This window comes from Aotus nancymaae, unplaced genomic scaffold (genome assembly GCF_030222135.1).
Source record: "Aotus nancymaae isolate 86718 unplaced genomic scaffold, 86718_ANA_hifiasm-v0.15.2.pri h1tg000108l, whole genome shotgun sequence".
NCBI lineage: Eukaryota > Metazoa > Chordata > Mammalia > Primates > Aotidae > Aotus > Aotus nancymaae.
In genome coordinates this window covers 35449167-35463062 of record NW_026988523.1, presented here as the reverse complement: position 1 = coordinate 35463062, position 13896 = coordinate 35449167, and the positions used below count along the sequence as shown (strand labels likewise).

Here is a 13896-nt window from a genome sequence, read left to right as displayed (position 1 = left end):
ATTCTAGGCTATTGGGGCACCCTCCCGACACCACGAATAGAAAAGGCACTCACTGGGCAGTCGCAGTGGTTCATGTCTGTAATCCCAGCACTCTGGGAGGCAGGAGGATGGTTTGAGCCCAGTTGGAGACCAGCCTGGGCAACATATTGGGATCTCATCGCTGCAAAAAAACACCAAACCCAAAAACACATACACAAAACCCCTCAAAATTATGTAGGCACGATGGTGTGTGCCTATAGTCCCAGCAACTCAGGAGTCTGAGGTAGAATTGCTTGAGCCAGGATGTTGAGCCTGCAGCGAGCTGAGATTGTGTGTGTCACTGCATTACAGCCTGGGCAACAGAGGGAGACCCTCTCAAAAAAAAAAAGACAAGACACCCACCCCCAAAACCTGGAATAAAACAGTGACTTCCCCTGCAGGGCCTTTATATTCTCTGGGCAACACAACCCCAGCAGACCCTTACTCCTCTGAGCCCACTCCCACAGTTTTTTCAATGAGGTGGGTAAGACTCTGTTCTGAGCGGCAGGGTCTAGGTAAGGCCATGCCATTGGTAAGGCCAAGGACTATTTGACATAACTGCCAAGAACCATTTAGTCATGGGAGGTCATGGTGAAGGGGCGGGCAGAAGTCCATCCTTGCAGAACACGAGGAATCCCAGAAGCAATGCCTGCTTCTTCCTATCTTCTCTGATTCCTCCCAACCAAGAAAGCAGCCAAGACACATGATAGGAGTTGAAGTTTATTCTTAGAAAAAACAAAGTCCCATCCTCCCGGCATTGTCCAAGAAGGTTCTTCTAGGAGGCCCCGCCCCTCCAAATGGTCATTTCTCTTTTCTGACCCCAGCTTCCACCAATGCCATTAAGATGCTGCAACTTGGGTGAGGGGCTCCTCCAGGTACTGCACCAAAGCCTGGGCCTACAAGAGGGAGAACAGAAATCGGTCCCGCACATGGCCAGCCCCTGGGAATCCCAAATCGAGGTCTGCTCCCAGTGCCATAGGGAGCAACCAGCCCCAAACCCCACCTGCCCTTGGGAGATGGCCCATACCAGAAATGGACTGAGTAGACATGAAGACTCTGAAAACAGGGTCCTGGTGGGAGCGGGCACGGTGAGGGAGCACAAAGGCTGGGCCCACAGCTGTGGGGGGATGGGCATATACACACCTTGGCCTTGAGCATTCCAAAGCCCACGGTCTCCTTGGCATACATACACAGCAGAAGGTTGGCCACTCGGGTGATGGCTACACGGCCCTCCTGGTGGGGGTGATAGGATGGGATGTGATGTTCTGCTTGGCACCCTTAGCACCCTCCTTCCCCAAAGGTTTTTCTGGCCCCAGAGAGACTATATTTTTTCCCATGCCCTGGGCACAGCAGGAGGTTCAGCAGAAAAGCTTTTGGCCACAGCCCTGGACATGGGTTCTGAGCCCAGGTTCCAGCCTCAGCATAGCCATCTACTAACCATGTTACTCTGGGAAACTTAGTCTTTCAGAAACTCAGTTTCTCTTTCTGTAACCCCTACCTCATCCCAGTTGGTGAGGGTGCCAATACACATGAAATTTTGTATCTGCCAACAGTTGTCCAAACGAGTGATGTTATTACTATGAGCTCACCCCACAGACACTGAGAGGGGCATGGGAGCAGTAACCCAACTGTTATTTCTTCTCTTTTCCCATGGTAATGTTTTTCAAATGCAGGTTTGACCCCACAGTTAGGAGATAAATTAAGAAGGTTGATCAGCGTTAAAAAGCAAAAAAGAAGAAATGAAGTATATTACATGTAGTAGGAAAAGCACTGTTTCTCTTTTTTTTAATTTTCTTTTAAAGACAGGGTTTCACCATGTTGGCCAGACTGGTCTCGAACTTCTGACCTTAGGTGATCCGCCCGCCTTGGCCTCCCAAAGTGCTGGGATTACAGGCATGAGCCACTGTGCCCAGCCAGAAAAATACTGTTTCTATGAAACTTTTGTTTCAATGGATATATGTGTGTGTTGGGCTCTGACTTAAAATGTCTTTCTTAAAATTTTTTTCTTCCTTTTTATTTTTTAATTTTTTGTAGAGATGAGGTCTTGCTAGGTCACCAAGGCTGGTCTTGAACTCCTGGCCTCAAGTAATCCTCCAGCCTCAGTCTCCCAAAGTGTTGGGATTACAGATTACAGGAATGAGGAATTGCACTCAGCTTTAAAAGGTATTTCTTTCTTTTTTTCTTTTTTTTTTTTTGAGACAGAGTCTTACTCTGTCACCCAGGCTGGAGTGCAGTGGTGCTATCTCAGCTCACTGCAACCTCCGCCTCCCGGGTTCAAGCGATTCTCCTACCTCAGCCTCCTGAGTAGCTGGGATTACAGGCACAAGCCACCACACCAGGCTAATTTTTATGTGTGTGTGTATAGATATAGATATAGATATAGATATAGATATAGATATAGATTTTTTCAGATGGAGTTTCACTCTTGTTGCCCAAGCTAGAGTGCAATGGTGTGATCTTGGCTCACTGCAACCTCCACCTCCCGGGTTCAAGTGATTCTCCTGCCTCAGCCACCTGAGTAGCTGGGATTACAGGCGCATGCCACTACGCCTGGCTAATTTTTTGTATTTTTAGTAGAAATGGGGTTTCACCATGTTAGCCAGGCTGGTCTTGAATTTCTGACCTCAGGTGATCTGCCCGCCTCGGCCTCCTAGAGTGCTGGAATTACAGGTGTGGGCCACTGCACCCGGTCTAATTTTTGTATTTTTAGTAGAAATGGGGTTTCACCAGGTTGGCCAAATTGGTCTCGAACTCCTGACCTCATGATCTGCCCACCTTGCCTTCCCAAAGTGCTGGGATTACAGGTGTGAGCCACAGTGCCTGGCCCCTTAAAATGTATTTCTTATGGCTTGGTTGTGGTCAAAACGTTTGAAAGCTATAGCACCAGCTCTAGGCATTCAGTAAGAGTCATATGTTGAACTAAAATAGCATTGGTTGTGCAGGGGGCAGGGGAGAAGCAGCTGAGTTACAATGAAGACCCTTCCTAGAGAGTTCACCCTCTGTCCGATCTGAAAAAAACAAGTAAGTTCAACAAATTTTTACTAGGTACGCATTCTATGCCGGGAACCAAGCACTGCACTCTCTGCCTCTCTGACACCATCTCCTACCACCCTCCTCCATCCATTTTCATGCAACTCCAGCCACACCAACCAACTCTGCTGATCCTTGAGCGGGCACGATTCTGCCTCAAGACCTTCATACTTGCTGTTTTGTCCAAAATATTCTTCCCCCAGATAGCCACATGGCTTGCCACGACCTTTCTTCAGATCTTTGATCAAATGTCACCTTTTCAGTGAGACTGTCTCTGACACATATACCCAACAAACTCATACTTTCACTTCCCTCCTTTCTTTACATTGCATTTTCAATACCTAACATACTACATATTTTACTTATTTTAAATAATGTGGCCGGGCACAGTGGCTCATGCCTGTTATCCCAGTACTTTGAGAGGCCGAGGCAGGTGGATCACTTGAGCCAAGAGTTCGAGACCAGCCTGGGCAACATGGCAAAACCCAGTCTCTGCAAAAAATGCAAAAATTAGTGAGGTGTGGTGGTGCATGCTTGTACTCCCGGCTACTTAAGAGGCTGAGACAGGAAGATCACCTGAGCCCAGGGAGGTCGAGGCTGCAGTGAGTCGTGATTGTATCACTGTTAAGATTTATTAGGACTGGGGGTTTTATCTTTATGTTTGCTATTTTTTCCCTAGTTCTGAGAACACTACAAGGACCTAAATACTTATTGACTGAACAGATACTAAGAAGTTCACAAGCTAATGGCAACTTCCCCTTTCTGGACTTCATTTTCCCTTCTTTGTAACCGTAAGGGGTTGGACTAGGGTCTGGAGACTACCATGGTTCTGTGAGTCCGTGAAGCCGGGATGACAACATTTTGTGTTTGCATGTCATTCTACTGTTTATACCCATTATTTCATTTAATCTTCACAACCATCCACGAGGGGAGCGGGGAAAGGGAAATTATTGTTTTCTCCTTAGACATGAGGTAAGGAAGCTGAGAGAGGTTAGGCGACTTACCCAAGGTTCCACAACTGATAAGTGGATGGCTGAGACCAGAACCCAAGTCAGACCTCTCAGGTCCAGGGCTCCTTCCTCACCACCACTTGATGAATAGGGTCCTGCCTATTACAAATGCTGCTGCAGACCAACTCTTAGTAATCTTCCGGAGATACTGTCCCTGCCCCTCCAACCATCCAGGATGGGGTCCGGGTCACCCCCTTGGGATCCCCTTCGGGGGCAGAGGAAGTCTGGCTTCCCTCTCCATACCATGCAGTCCATGAGGATGAATTTGAGATTGTCTTCATTAAACGCTTGGTTCCCGTTCCGGTCGTAGGCGGCCCAGATGTTACTGGCTATGGCTGCAGTGACCCGGGCATCAGTGTCCCCGTAACCCGAGTAGGCCAGCAGTGATCCCTCGTTATTCAGCAGCCTGGTGAGGGGCGGGGAAGGATAACGTTGTGCTCAGGTCAGATAGTAAAACGCCTGGGTTTCCAGCCCAAGTCCCACCACTGGCACAGCCAGCAAGGGTCTGGGCTTAGTGTGTCCTTAAGCACCCAGCACACCGGCTTCCCTTTTCGAGAGGGGATCTCTCGGCCGGCACTCCCAGTCACTGCCCGCTCTGCCACCTCCTCCCTTCCTGGCGATCCTTCCCCACCCCTCCCTCAGGGAGCCGGCGCGCAGCCCAACTGCGGTGCTCGCCGCTCGGGTCCGTGGTCCGCACTCACAGGGTGCTCTGGACTCCTCCAGTGTTGGCTTGGCTTAGCACCTGGGTTAAAGCCTTGGGGCGCAACATGCCTATGGCTTCTAACCCTGGGCTTTTGCACCCAGATCCTCCGAGGTGCCTCCCGCGAGCCGCTGCCTGCTGCTTCCCGTAGTCCCGTGGGCCTGCCTCGGAACGCCCTGGAAGTTGTAGTTTCCTCGCCTGGCTATTGTAGTTCGACTAAACGCCCCACCCCGCCGCGGGCGGCTCTGGGAATCGTAGTTCCTTGTGGCCTCGCGAGGCACCCTGGGAACTATAGTTCGCCTTTCCCGGCTGACCACGCGGTTGTGGGGGGCAAAAAGAGCGGGAGTGAAAGGACAGCGGCAGCACTGGAAGGACGTTTAACTCCTTCGGGGAGAAAGGAATCAACGTGTCCGCTTGGCAGTCCACGATTCAATAATTAGACTACATCCTTATATTTGTCAGGCACGCCTTTGGTTACTTTCAAAACAGTTTTCTCCGTTCTGCACAATTCTGTGCGATGAGGCGAGGGGTACTGTTATTATCTTGAGGAAACCAAGGCTCAGAAAGGCCATGCAGCCAAAACCCAGCTCCCTGAAACCGTTCTTAATAGACCAGTTAGGCCGTGACCCTCGGAGCTATAGGGTCAGTCCCAGAGCGAAGATCCTAAGTGGACTTAACTTGGTGGGAAAACCCAACCTCCAAGTCGGGAAAGGCCCCTGGCCTGGAAAGGACTTGGGGCTTCCAAGAAAGACCAAGTTATCACAGGAAACAGAGATAAAGCGGCGACACAGAAAGTCCTTTGTCCCGGAGCGGAGTTAGACGCGGAGGGGGCGGGGAGGCTTTGGGCTGGAAGGGACCGCAGCACGGCTCAGGCTGGCAGTGTTGGGCCGCGGTCTCCCCGAGGAGTCCGTCCCCGCCACCGCAGTGAAGGGCACGCCCCTCCCCTTGCCCAGAGCCCCCCTAGGGGCCCCTGCCTGGCAAGCCCCGGGCCTAGCTCCGGACCCGGGGCTCGGCCCTGGGCGGACCCCGCTGCAGTGGCCCCCCCGGTCCGCCCGGGGCGCTGTGGCTGCGGCTGGTCCGGAGGGGGCGGCGAAGCCTCGGGGAGGGGAGGGGAGAGGAGGGGAGGAAGAGGAGAGGTGGAGAGAGGGGAGTGTTGAAGGCGCTGGAGCCGAGCCGGGCTGGCCGGGCGGGCGGGGAGGAGGAGGAGCTGGTCGGGCTGGCGGGCGGCCGGGTGGCGGCGGCGGCATGGCGGAGCCGAGCGGGGCCGAGACGAGGCCCCCCATTCGGGTTACCGTCAAGACCCCCAAGGACAAGGAGGAAATTGTAATCTGCGATCGAGCCTCGGTCAAGGAGGTAGTACGGCTGGCGGGGGACGGAGGGAGCGCGGAGGAGGGGTCTGTGAAGAGATGGGGGCCTCCCTGAGGGTCTGGCGTCCCGGAGGGCCCCGGAGAGGAGGGCGAGGGCCAGCTGGGACTCCGAGGAGCTGGAGGGAGGGAGAGGCGGGTAGGGGGCGCCCTGCGAGGGGAGATCTAGGGGAGTGTGGCGCGTGTTGAGGGGCGGGTTTTGCCTTGTGGCCTGGGCTGGGGGCGTGGTGGAGAGTGAGGAGGGGACACTTTGCACCGGGAAGAGGGAAGGACCCTGGGTTTGAGGGGAGTGTGCCGGAGTGGAGGCCGGGGCAAGGTGCTAACCGAGAGAACCGGCCGGGGGCTGGCGAAGAGCGCCGGCGCCTACTCGGTGCCTCAGAGAACGCCCAGTGTTCTCTGAGCGGCGGGGCTGTCGGGGGAGGATTTCCCTGTGCCCAGATCCTTCCCACTCTTTCAAATCGACGTGGTTACATTTGGTTCTCAGCTCTACTGAGATTTACACGGTGTGCAGTAGGTGCTCAATAAAATCTTGTTGAATAAGGGACTGTTGCCTGTGTTCGCCACCCCCTGTGGCCACTCCATAATTTCACATAGGCGGGGCTTAAGACAGGCCATCTGGTTGGAAGAGAGGGATCTGGAAGCTGCCTCTGCTTAACAAGTGCACTGTTTTTACTTAAAGTGTGTGGTGTGGTGTTGTGTTGTGTTGTGTTGTGTTGTGGAGGGGCTGATAGAATTTGGGGAGTCTAACTCCATCTTTTCTCCCTCCCTAACCACAGAGGATTACTAAATTTCAGAATTTAAATACCGTACTCTTCCTTGCAAAGCCGAATTTGAAAACGGCTTTCATTGAGAGGTAGTGTGTTTAGTTGAGAGCCTGGACTTTGGTGTCAAGCTTTGAGTTCTGGTCTGCTGGGGCAAGTTACCTTACCTCGCTGATTCTTTGAGGCTGGCGTGGTGGTTCATGCCTGTAATCTCAGCACTTTGGGAGCCCAAGCCTCGTGATCACCTGAGGTCAGGAGTTCAAGACCTGCCTGGCCAACATGGTGAAGCCCTGTCTCTACTAAAAATCCAAAATTAAGCCGGGCATGGTGGTGCGTTCTTGTAGTCCCAGACACTCTGGAAGCTGAAGCAGGAGAATCACTTGCACCCGGGAGATGGAGGTTGCAGTGAGCCGAGATCGCACCACTGCACTCCAGCCTGGGTGACAGAGCGAGACTCTGTCTAAAGATAAAAACAACAATAAATAAAATGAAGATAATAATTAATATACTAGATCTTTAACTCGTGCATAGGTAATGCTCAGTAACTGGCATCTATTTGTTGTAGTTGTTACAAGAACACTGGGAATAGAGAGGAAAGAAAATTGGGTCTCAGAAGGCTAAAGGTCCAAGGCTGTTGACAGAATTGAGACGGGGGCGGCGGGGGGAGGGTGGGGAGGCTGCCCTGCCTCACAGAGAACTAGGTGGAGGGACTTAAGCTGGGAGGCAGATAGCAGCAAGGGCTTTCTAGGGTGGGAGACAAGAGCCTCTCACTGGTCCATCTCCTTTGTTAAGAAAGGAGATGCTTATTACAGCTGGAGGAATGGCGTTGAAACCACAGAAAGGACTTCCCATGACTAGAGATGAGAGCAAGAGAGTACAGAAGCTGCTGAAGAAGAGTCAGGGTCCCTGGTAGGGGGAGTCCGGGCAGCCTCCACAGTGACCCCTGCCTCTTGATCACAGTTCAAAGAGGAAATCTCCCGGAGGTTTAAGGCTCAGCAGGATCAGCTGGTCCTGATCTTCGCAGGCAAGATCCTCAAGGATGGGGACACACTGAACCAGCACGGAATCAAGGACGGGCTCACTGTCCATCTGGTCATCAAGACCCCTCAGAAGTAAGTTCAGGAGCAGAGCAGATCCAGCTTGTCACTGGCCCTCCCAATCTGATACTTTCTCACTCGTTGCTCAGCTGTACCCAGAAGGCCTAACCTGAAGCCCCTTATGATCTCATCTCTAGGGGAGGAGAAGCTGATTTACCACTCCCAGAATGCCCTGAAGACAGATAATACTAGCTCCTTTCTCCCTCTCCCTGGTTTACTGACTCCCCCTCAGCTATCACCCAACCCCAGCCTCAGGGCTGCTCAGGAGGAGGCTTAGGTTAAAACAGTAGTCCCACAGCAAGCACAGAGATTGTCCCGGTACCTTCCCTCTTCTAGTGCTCACTCCAACTAGGATTCTCCTTTCTCTGTCCTCAGGGCTCAAGATCCAGCTGCTGCTACTGCTTCCTCCCCCTCCACACCTGACCCTGCCTCAGCACCCTCCACCACGCCTGCTTCACCCGCCACCCCTGCACAGCCCTCCACCTCTGGCAGTGCCTCTTCGGATGCTGGCGGTGGAAGCCGGAGGAGCAGTGGAGGGGGGCCCTCTCCAGGGGCTGGGGAGGGACCCCCCAGTGCTACTGCGTCCATACTGTGTAAGCCCTCAGAGAGGAGAACACAATCTTGTTTGGGGTTGGGGAGTTGGGGAATGCCTAGAGGAGGGAGAAGCATGGTTCCTGCCCCTGGTCTGATGGGGATAGGGAACTCCATAGAGTTCCAGACATTGATACTTGATTCAAGCTGGGAAGGAAACTAGTCTGAGGAGTTCCCAGAGGTGGGGACAATGGCTAAGAGTTAAGAGTGAGGGGAGAAACAGGGTTGGGGATGTGGAGAACCCTGGGTAAAGAGAGTGGAAGACCCTGTGAGTCTGGGGACAAGTTGGATCCAGCAGTAGCCAGATGGGCTACTCATTCAACAGACCATTGCTGGTTGCCTTCTCTCTGCTCAGTTCTGTGTTTGGCACAGCCTCAACCTTCAGAGAGGTCTCAGCCTAGTAGGCTCACATTTTTTTTGCCAGCAGTGGATCAGGGCCGGGCTGTGGGAGTGATTGGAAGAGGGACGTGTGAGAAGCATTTGGGGCCTGTCATGGAGACCTGAATTCAGTGGCTCTGGCTAGGAGAGGAATGGACTCTTGTGGCAGACTGTGACCCTGCCCCCCCTTCCCACAGCTGGCTTTGGGGGCATCCTGGGGCTGGGCAGCCTGGGCTTGGGCTCTGCCAACTTTATGGAGCTGCAGCAGCAGATGCAGAGGCAGCTGATGTCCAATCCTGAGATGCTGTCACAGATCATGGAGAACCCCCTGGTCCAGGATATGATGTCGAACCCTGACCTGATGCGTCACATGATCATGGCCAACCCCCAGATGCAGCAGCTGATGGAGCGGAACCCCGAGATCAGCCACATGCTCAACAACCCTGAACTCATGAGGCAGGTGGGTCTGAGAGGGCTGGAGAGCTGGAGGACACTGGTGCCCAGCCATGCCCTGCCCAGCCTTTCCTTCCTTGTCCTACATTGATTTGTCCACTCATATATTCGGCAGTTTTGAACACTGGAGGTACAGCGATGAAAAGACAGGCCTAGCTTTTCAGGAATTCCAGTGTCAAAGGGAAGTGGGACAAGTAAACTGGCAATTAGCATACTGTATGGTCAGTGCTATTGTAAGGATAATCACAGGATCCCCTAGGAGCATAGAGAAGAGCTCCTGACCCTACCCTGGGGCTTAGAGGAGGAATGTCACCAAGAAGAAATGTCACCAAGCTGAGACCCAAAGGAGGAAGACAACCAGGGGGAAAAAAAGAGTAGAGCATTCAGGGCCTAGGGACAGCACATATAAAGGCTTGGGAGTGAAAGATGGTAGGTTGTCTGGGGAGCACTGTGGCTGGGCAGGGCCCAGTGGGGAAGGTAGACCCAGGGGACACTGTTGTGATGTTGCCCTTTGGGAGTTCCATCTCACGGTTCGCTCCACCAGAGGACCAAGATAGATGATCTTCCCAGCAGAGCTGTGGACACCAGTGCTGGACTCACCAGAAGATAACTTCTATAAGGTCAAGGATTTGTGAGTGTTTTGTTCACTGTCTAGAACACTGCCTGGTGCATGATAGTCACTCAGTAAGTATTTATTGAATGAATGAATTATAGGACAAGAAATCAGAGTTCTGTGAGGCTAGGCATATATCCGTTATAAAGGTGTCTTAGAAGAGGCAAGTGTGGAGCAGATTTGGGAAGAAGGAGAGGGAAGGTATTCCAAGTTGGATGGCAACAAGAAGTAGTTATGCTCATTTTTCTGTGATGAACTCCCCTGGGGTTGATACAGGTCACCCCTTATTGCGAATGAGCCATTGGCGCCATAGAAGGATGCCCCCATCCTCCGTGTTTCTCAAGGTTCAGGCAGGCCAAAGACTTGGGGGTGGGGATTAGAGGGCGTCAGTAGCTTTATTCCAGCTTGAATCCTTTCCTTCCCCAACTTGCAGTCATTTACCAGGAATTACAGTATGGTCTTAGATCGATCAACCTGGTTCGAACACTATCTTCACTCAGTGACTGTGTGTCCCAGGCCAGCAAGTCAGTTAACATCTCTGAGCCTATTTGCTCATCTGCAAAACAGGGACAGAAATTGATTATTGTGGAGTTTACATGACTTGAATTCTGTAAACTACTTGGCCCTGTGCCCATACATAGTAGGTGCCCAGTAGATGTTAATTTTCTCTTCTGCCTCCTCCCCTTTCTTTCTGTGTCCCTTCTGACTCAGTTTCCTTGTGCTCCCTGACATTTCTTTGGACATTCTGAGCCTAATGGAGGGAAGCTGCTGCCCTCACTTCAACTGGGATCATTGTCCTCAACTAGAAAAAGCCAACCAAAATACCCACAGGGAAACAAGGTTGGAGCCAAGATTACAGAAAAGGAAGGAAATCCAGTTCACTCTACCCCCTGTCACTGTGGGGCAGTTCCTCATCCTGACACAGACCCCCCGTCTGAAGGCCCACCCTTTTCCTAGCTTGGTGCTCCTCTGGCTCCGGGGCCCATCTTGTCTCTCTCCCTTCTCAGACAATGGAGCTTGCTCGGAATCCAGCCATGATGCAAGAGATGATGCGGAACCAAGATCGGGCCCTGAGCAACCTTGAGAGCATCCCTGGAGGGTATAATGCCCTCCGGCGCATGTACACAGACATCCAGGAGCCCATGTTCAGTGCTGCCCGGGAACAGGTGGGATCAAGGGCCAAGGTAGTGGGTCGGGCTGTCTGGGCTCAAGATTCCCTACCCGCACCCCAGGCAAACCTGGGTCCGCTCTTCTTTCTTTCCCCAGTCCCCTGAGGGGTGGGCCTTGGCTTGAAGGCAGTTCTCAACAGTGCATATCCGGGGATGGTCCAACTTGGCATGGACAAAAGATAAGCAGAGGTCCTTGTGGAAGTGGGTGAGGTGTAGCAGACAAAGAAATTGACATTGTTTGAGAAACTTCTTGTACCAGGGGCTCAAAGGTCACGTGGCAGGCCTGAGGTCAGACGCCAGCCCTGATAGAGCATGTCTCAAGTATGGTCCGTGGATCCCCTGCATCAGGATCACCTGAGGAGCTTGTTAATAATGGGAATCTTGGTCCCCACCTTTGAGCTACTTATTGAATCCGTTTTCAGGGTTGGGCCCCAGGATTATGCACTTTAAAAAATGCTTTACGATTCCTATTCAAGTGCACGCAAAAAAAATAGATAAAAATATAGCATCTTTAAAATCAATGCTGCTCTAACATGTTGCCATATATAATTTCAATGCCCTTTTGTTTTTTTTAAAAAAAATTAATTTTACGTTAAACACATTCTACGTCTATATATTTGAAAATTCATATAACTCGATCAAGACAGTTGAAGGTGAGCAAAAAGAAAAAATAAAAAACAAAAAAAATGGAAAATTCAAAAGTTACACAAAGTAAACAAGAGTATTCCAAAAAAAAGTATAGAAAAGTATATAGGCCAAAAAAAAAGATTTACAGAAGGAATCCCTCTGTTTGCATCTCCCAGCCACCTCTTTTCTACCAGTAGAGAAGAGGTAGTAACGTTAGTTACCCAGTGGTAACTAATGTTGTTAGTATTTTTTATATTTTCCTAGACATATTTAATATTTGCAAATAAGGTAGAGTTGTAGTCTTCACAAACCCCTCTCCTCTCCTCTCCTTTTTTTCTTTCTGGAGTTTATCATTCTGATTCTTTTATTACCTGGGTATATGTCTGTAAACATGTCTATATTATCACATTTTTAAATATGAGGTGGTATCATGCTGGTCTTATTTTAATTTGCTTTTTGCTTTTTTTTTTTCTTTTTTTAAACAGATAAGGTCTCACTCTGTTGCCCAGGCTGGAATGGCACAAGCACAATCATAAGCTCACTCCAGCCTCTAGCTCTGGGGCTCAAGCAGTCTGCCCACCACTTTGGCCTCCCAAAGTACTGGGACTATAGGCCTGAGCCATCACACCCAGCCAAGTGTGTCTTTTGCTGTTTCTATTCTGATCCACTGGTCTGTTTGTCTGCCCCTACCATGATGTCACATTATGTTAATTAGGTGTTGGTATCTGGTAGAGTGAATCCCCACCCGTACCCCCACTCCTCAGCATCACCTTGGTTATTACTGGCATTGCTCATTCAAGTTTTAGAAACTGCTTGTAGGGATCAACTTTTTTTTATTTTTTAAGAGATGGAGTCTCACTCTGTCTTTCAGGCTTGAGTGCAGCAGCTCGATCATAGCTCACTGTAGCCTTCAACCCTGGGCCCAAGCGATCCTTCTGTCCCAGCCTCTCAAGTAGCTGGGACTATAGGCATGTGGCACTATACCAGGCTAATTAAAAACATTTTTTTGTTGTTGAGATGGGGTCTCTCTGTGTTGCTTAGGCTGGCCTTAAATTCCTGGCCTCAAGCAATCCTCCCATCTTAGCTTCCCAACATGCTGGGATTACAGGTATTGAGCAACTGCGCCTGTCCTGAAAATTTTTTTAAATCAAAGTACTGCATGCACCTGATTAAGAAAAATCAATAGTTGAAAAAATGCTTATATGAAATACTCCCGTGAATTCTGATGCACACTAAGTTATGAGAACCACTCTTGGCATCAGCAACCTGGGTTCACATACGTGCTTCATCATTTTCTTTCTCTCTTTCTTTCTTTCTTTCTTTTTTTTTTTTGAGATGGAGTCTCACTCTGTCACCCGGGCTGGAGTGTAATGGCATGATCTCTGCTCACTGCAATCTCCATCTCCCAGGTTCAAGCAATTCTCCTGCCTTAGCCTCCCAAGTAGCTGGGATTACAGGCGCCCACCACCACAGCTGGCTAATATTTTGTATTTTTAGTAGAGATGGGGTTTCACTATGTTGGCCAGGCTGGTCTCGAACTCCTGACCTCGTGATCCACCCACCTCAGCCTCCCGAAGTGCTGGGATTACAGGTGTGAGCCACCGCCCAGCCTGCCCTGCCCTGCTTGCCCCCTGCCCCCTATGCCCTGCCCTGCCCTGCCTAAAACTGAGAAACTTTAAAAATGTTTAATTCATTTAAAAATGACAATTTATTATAAGTTGGTGGGGGTGCAGTGGCTCACACCTGTAATCCCAACATTTTGGAAGGCTGAGGTAGATGGATCACCTAAGGGCAGGAGTTTGAGACCAACCTGGCCAACATGACAAAACCCCATCTCTACTAAAAATACAAAAATTAGCTGGGCATAGTGGTGGGTGCCCATCATCCCCGGTACTCAGGAAGCTGAGGCGGGAGAATGGCTTGAACCTGGGAGGTGGAGGAAAAAATTTATTACAAGTTAACATAAATAACATTCTTTTGAAAAATAACTTTATTTTCCAAAACCAAACTTTAGAGGAAAGTGTGGCCTTGTTTTACATTTTTGCAGTCCTCTTTGATGTCTGGCTTACTATAAGACAGCTGGTT

The 13896-nt window shown here is 50.6% G+C and overlaps 2 protein-coding genes across 3 annotated transcripts in view; one reads left to right on the top strand and one right to left on the bottom strand.

Annotated features, from left to right (window-relative positions):
* Positions 1-725: 725 nt before the first annotated feature.
* Positions 726-4981, bottom strand: LAMTOR2 (late endosomal/lysosomal adaptor, MAPK and MTOR activator 2). The gene is made up of 4 exons (XM_012449904.2): positions 4760-4981; positions 4302-4464; positions 1162-1251; positions 726-914 (listed from the first exon to the last, which is right to left on the bottom strand). The coding sequence occupies exons 1-4, from the start codon at positions 4825-4827 to the stop codon at positions 858-860; spliced, it is 378 nt and encodes a 125-aa protein (XP_012305327.1). The 5' UTR covers positions 4828-4981; the 3' UTR covers positions 726-857.
* Positions 4982-5989: 1008 nt separating this feature from the next.
* The window catches only part of UBQLN4 (ubiquilin 4), a 28669-nt gene continuing 20762 nt past the window's right edge, over positions 5990-13896 (top strand). For both annotated transcript variants that reach the window (XM_064370804.1, XM_012449876.2), the window contains exons 1-5: positions 5990-6111; positions 7844-7995; positions 8356-8573; positions 9147-9409; positions 11023-11181. In XM_064370804.1, coding sequence (XP_064226874.1) covers positions 6004-6111; positions 7844-7995; positions 8356-8573; positions 9147-9409; positions 11023-11181 — 900 coding nt within the window. In that variant the 5' untranslated portion in view covers positions 5990-6003. The remainder of the gene's footprint in view (positions 6112-7843; positions 7996-8355; positions 8574-9146; positions 9410-11022; positions 11182-13896) is intronic.

Excerpts from the sequence above, each read along its gene's own strand:
- LAMTOR2 (XM_012449904.2), bottom strand. The coding sequence starts at position 4,827 with ATGTTGCGCCCCAAGGCTTTAACCCAGGTGCTAAGCCAAGCCAACACT. Across the intron at positions 1,252-4,301 it reads TCATCCTCATGGACTGCATG|GAGGGCCGTGTAGCCATCAC; the intron begins GTATGGAGAGGG and ends CACCCCCACCAG. Across the intron at positions 915-1,161 it reads TTGGAATGCTCAAGGCCAAG|GCCCAGGCTTTGGTGCAGTA; the intron begins GTGTGTATATGC and ends TCCCTCTTGTAG.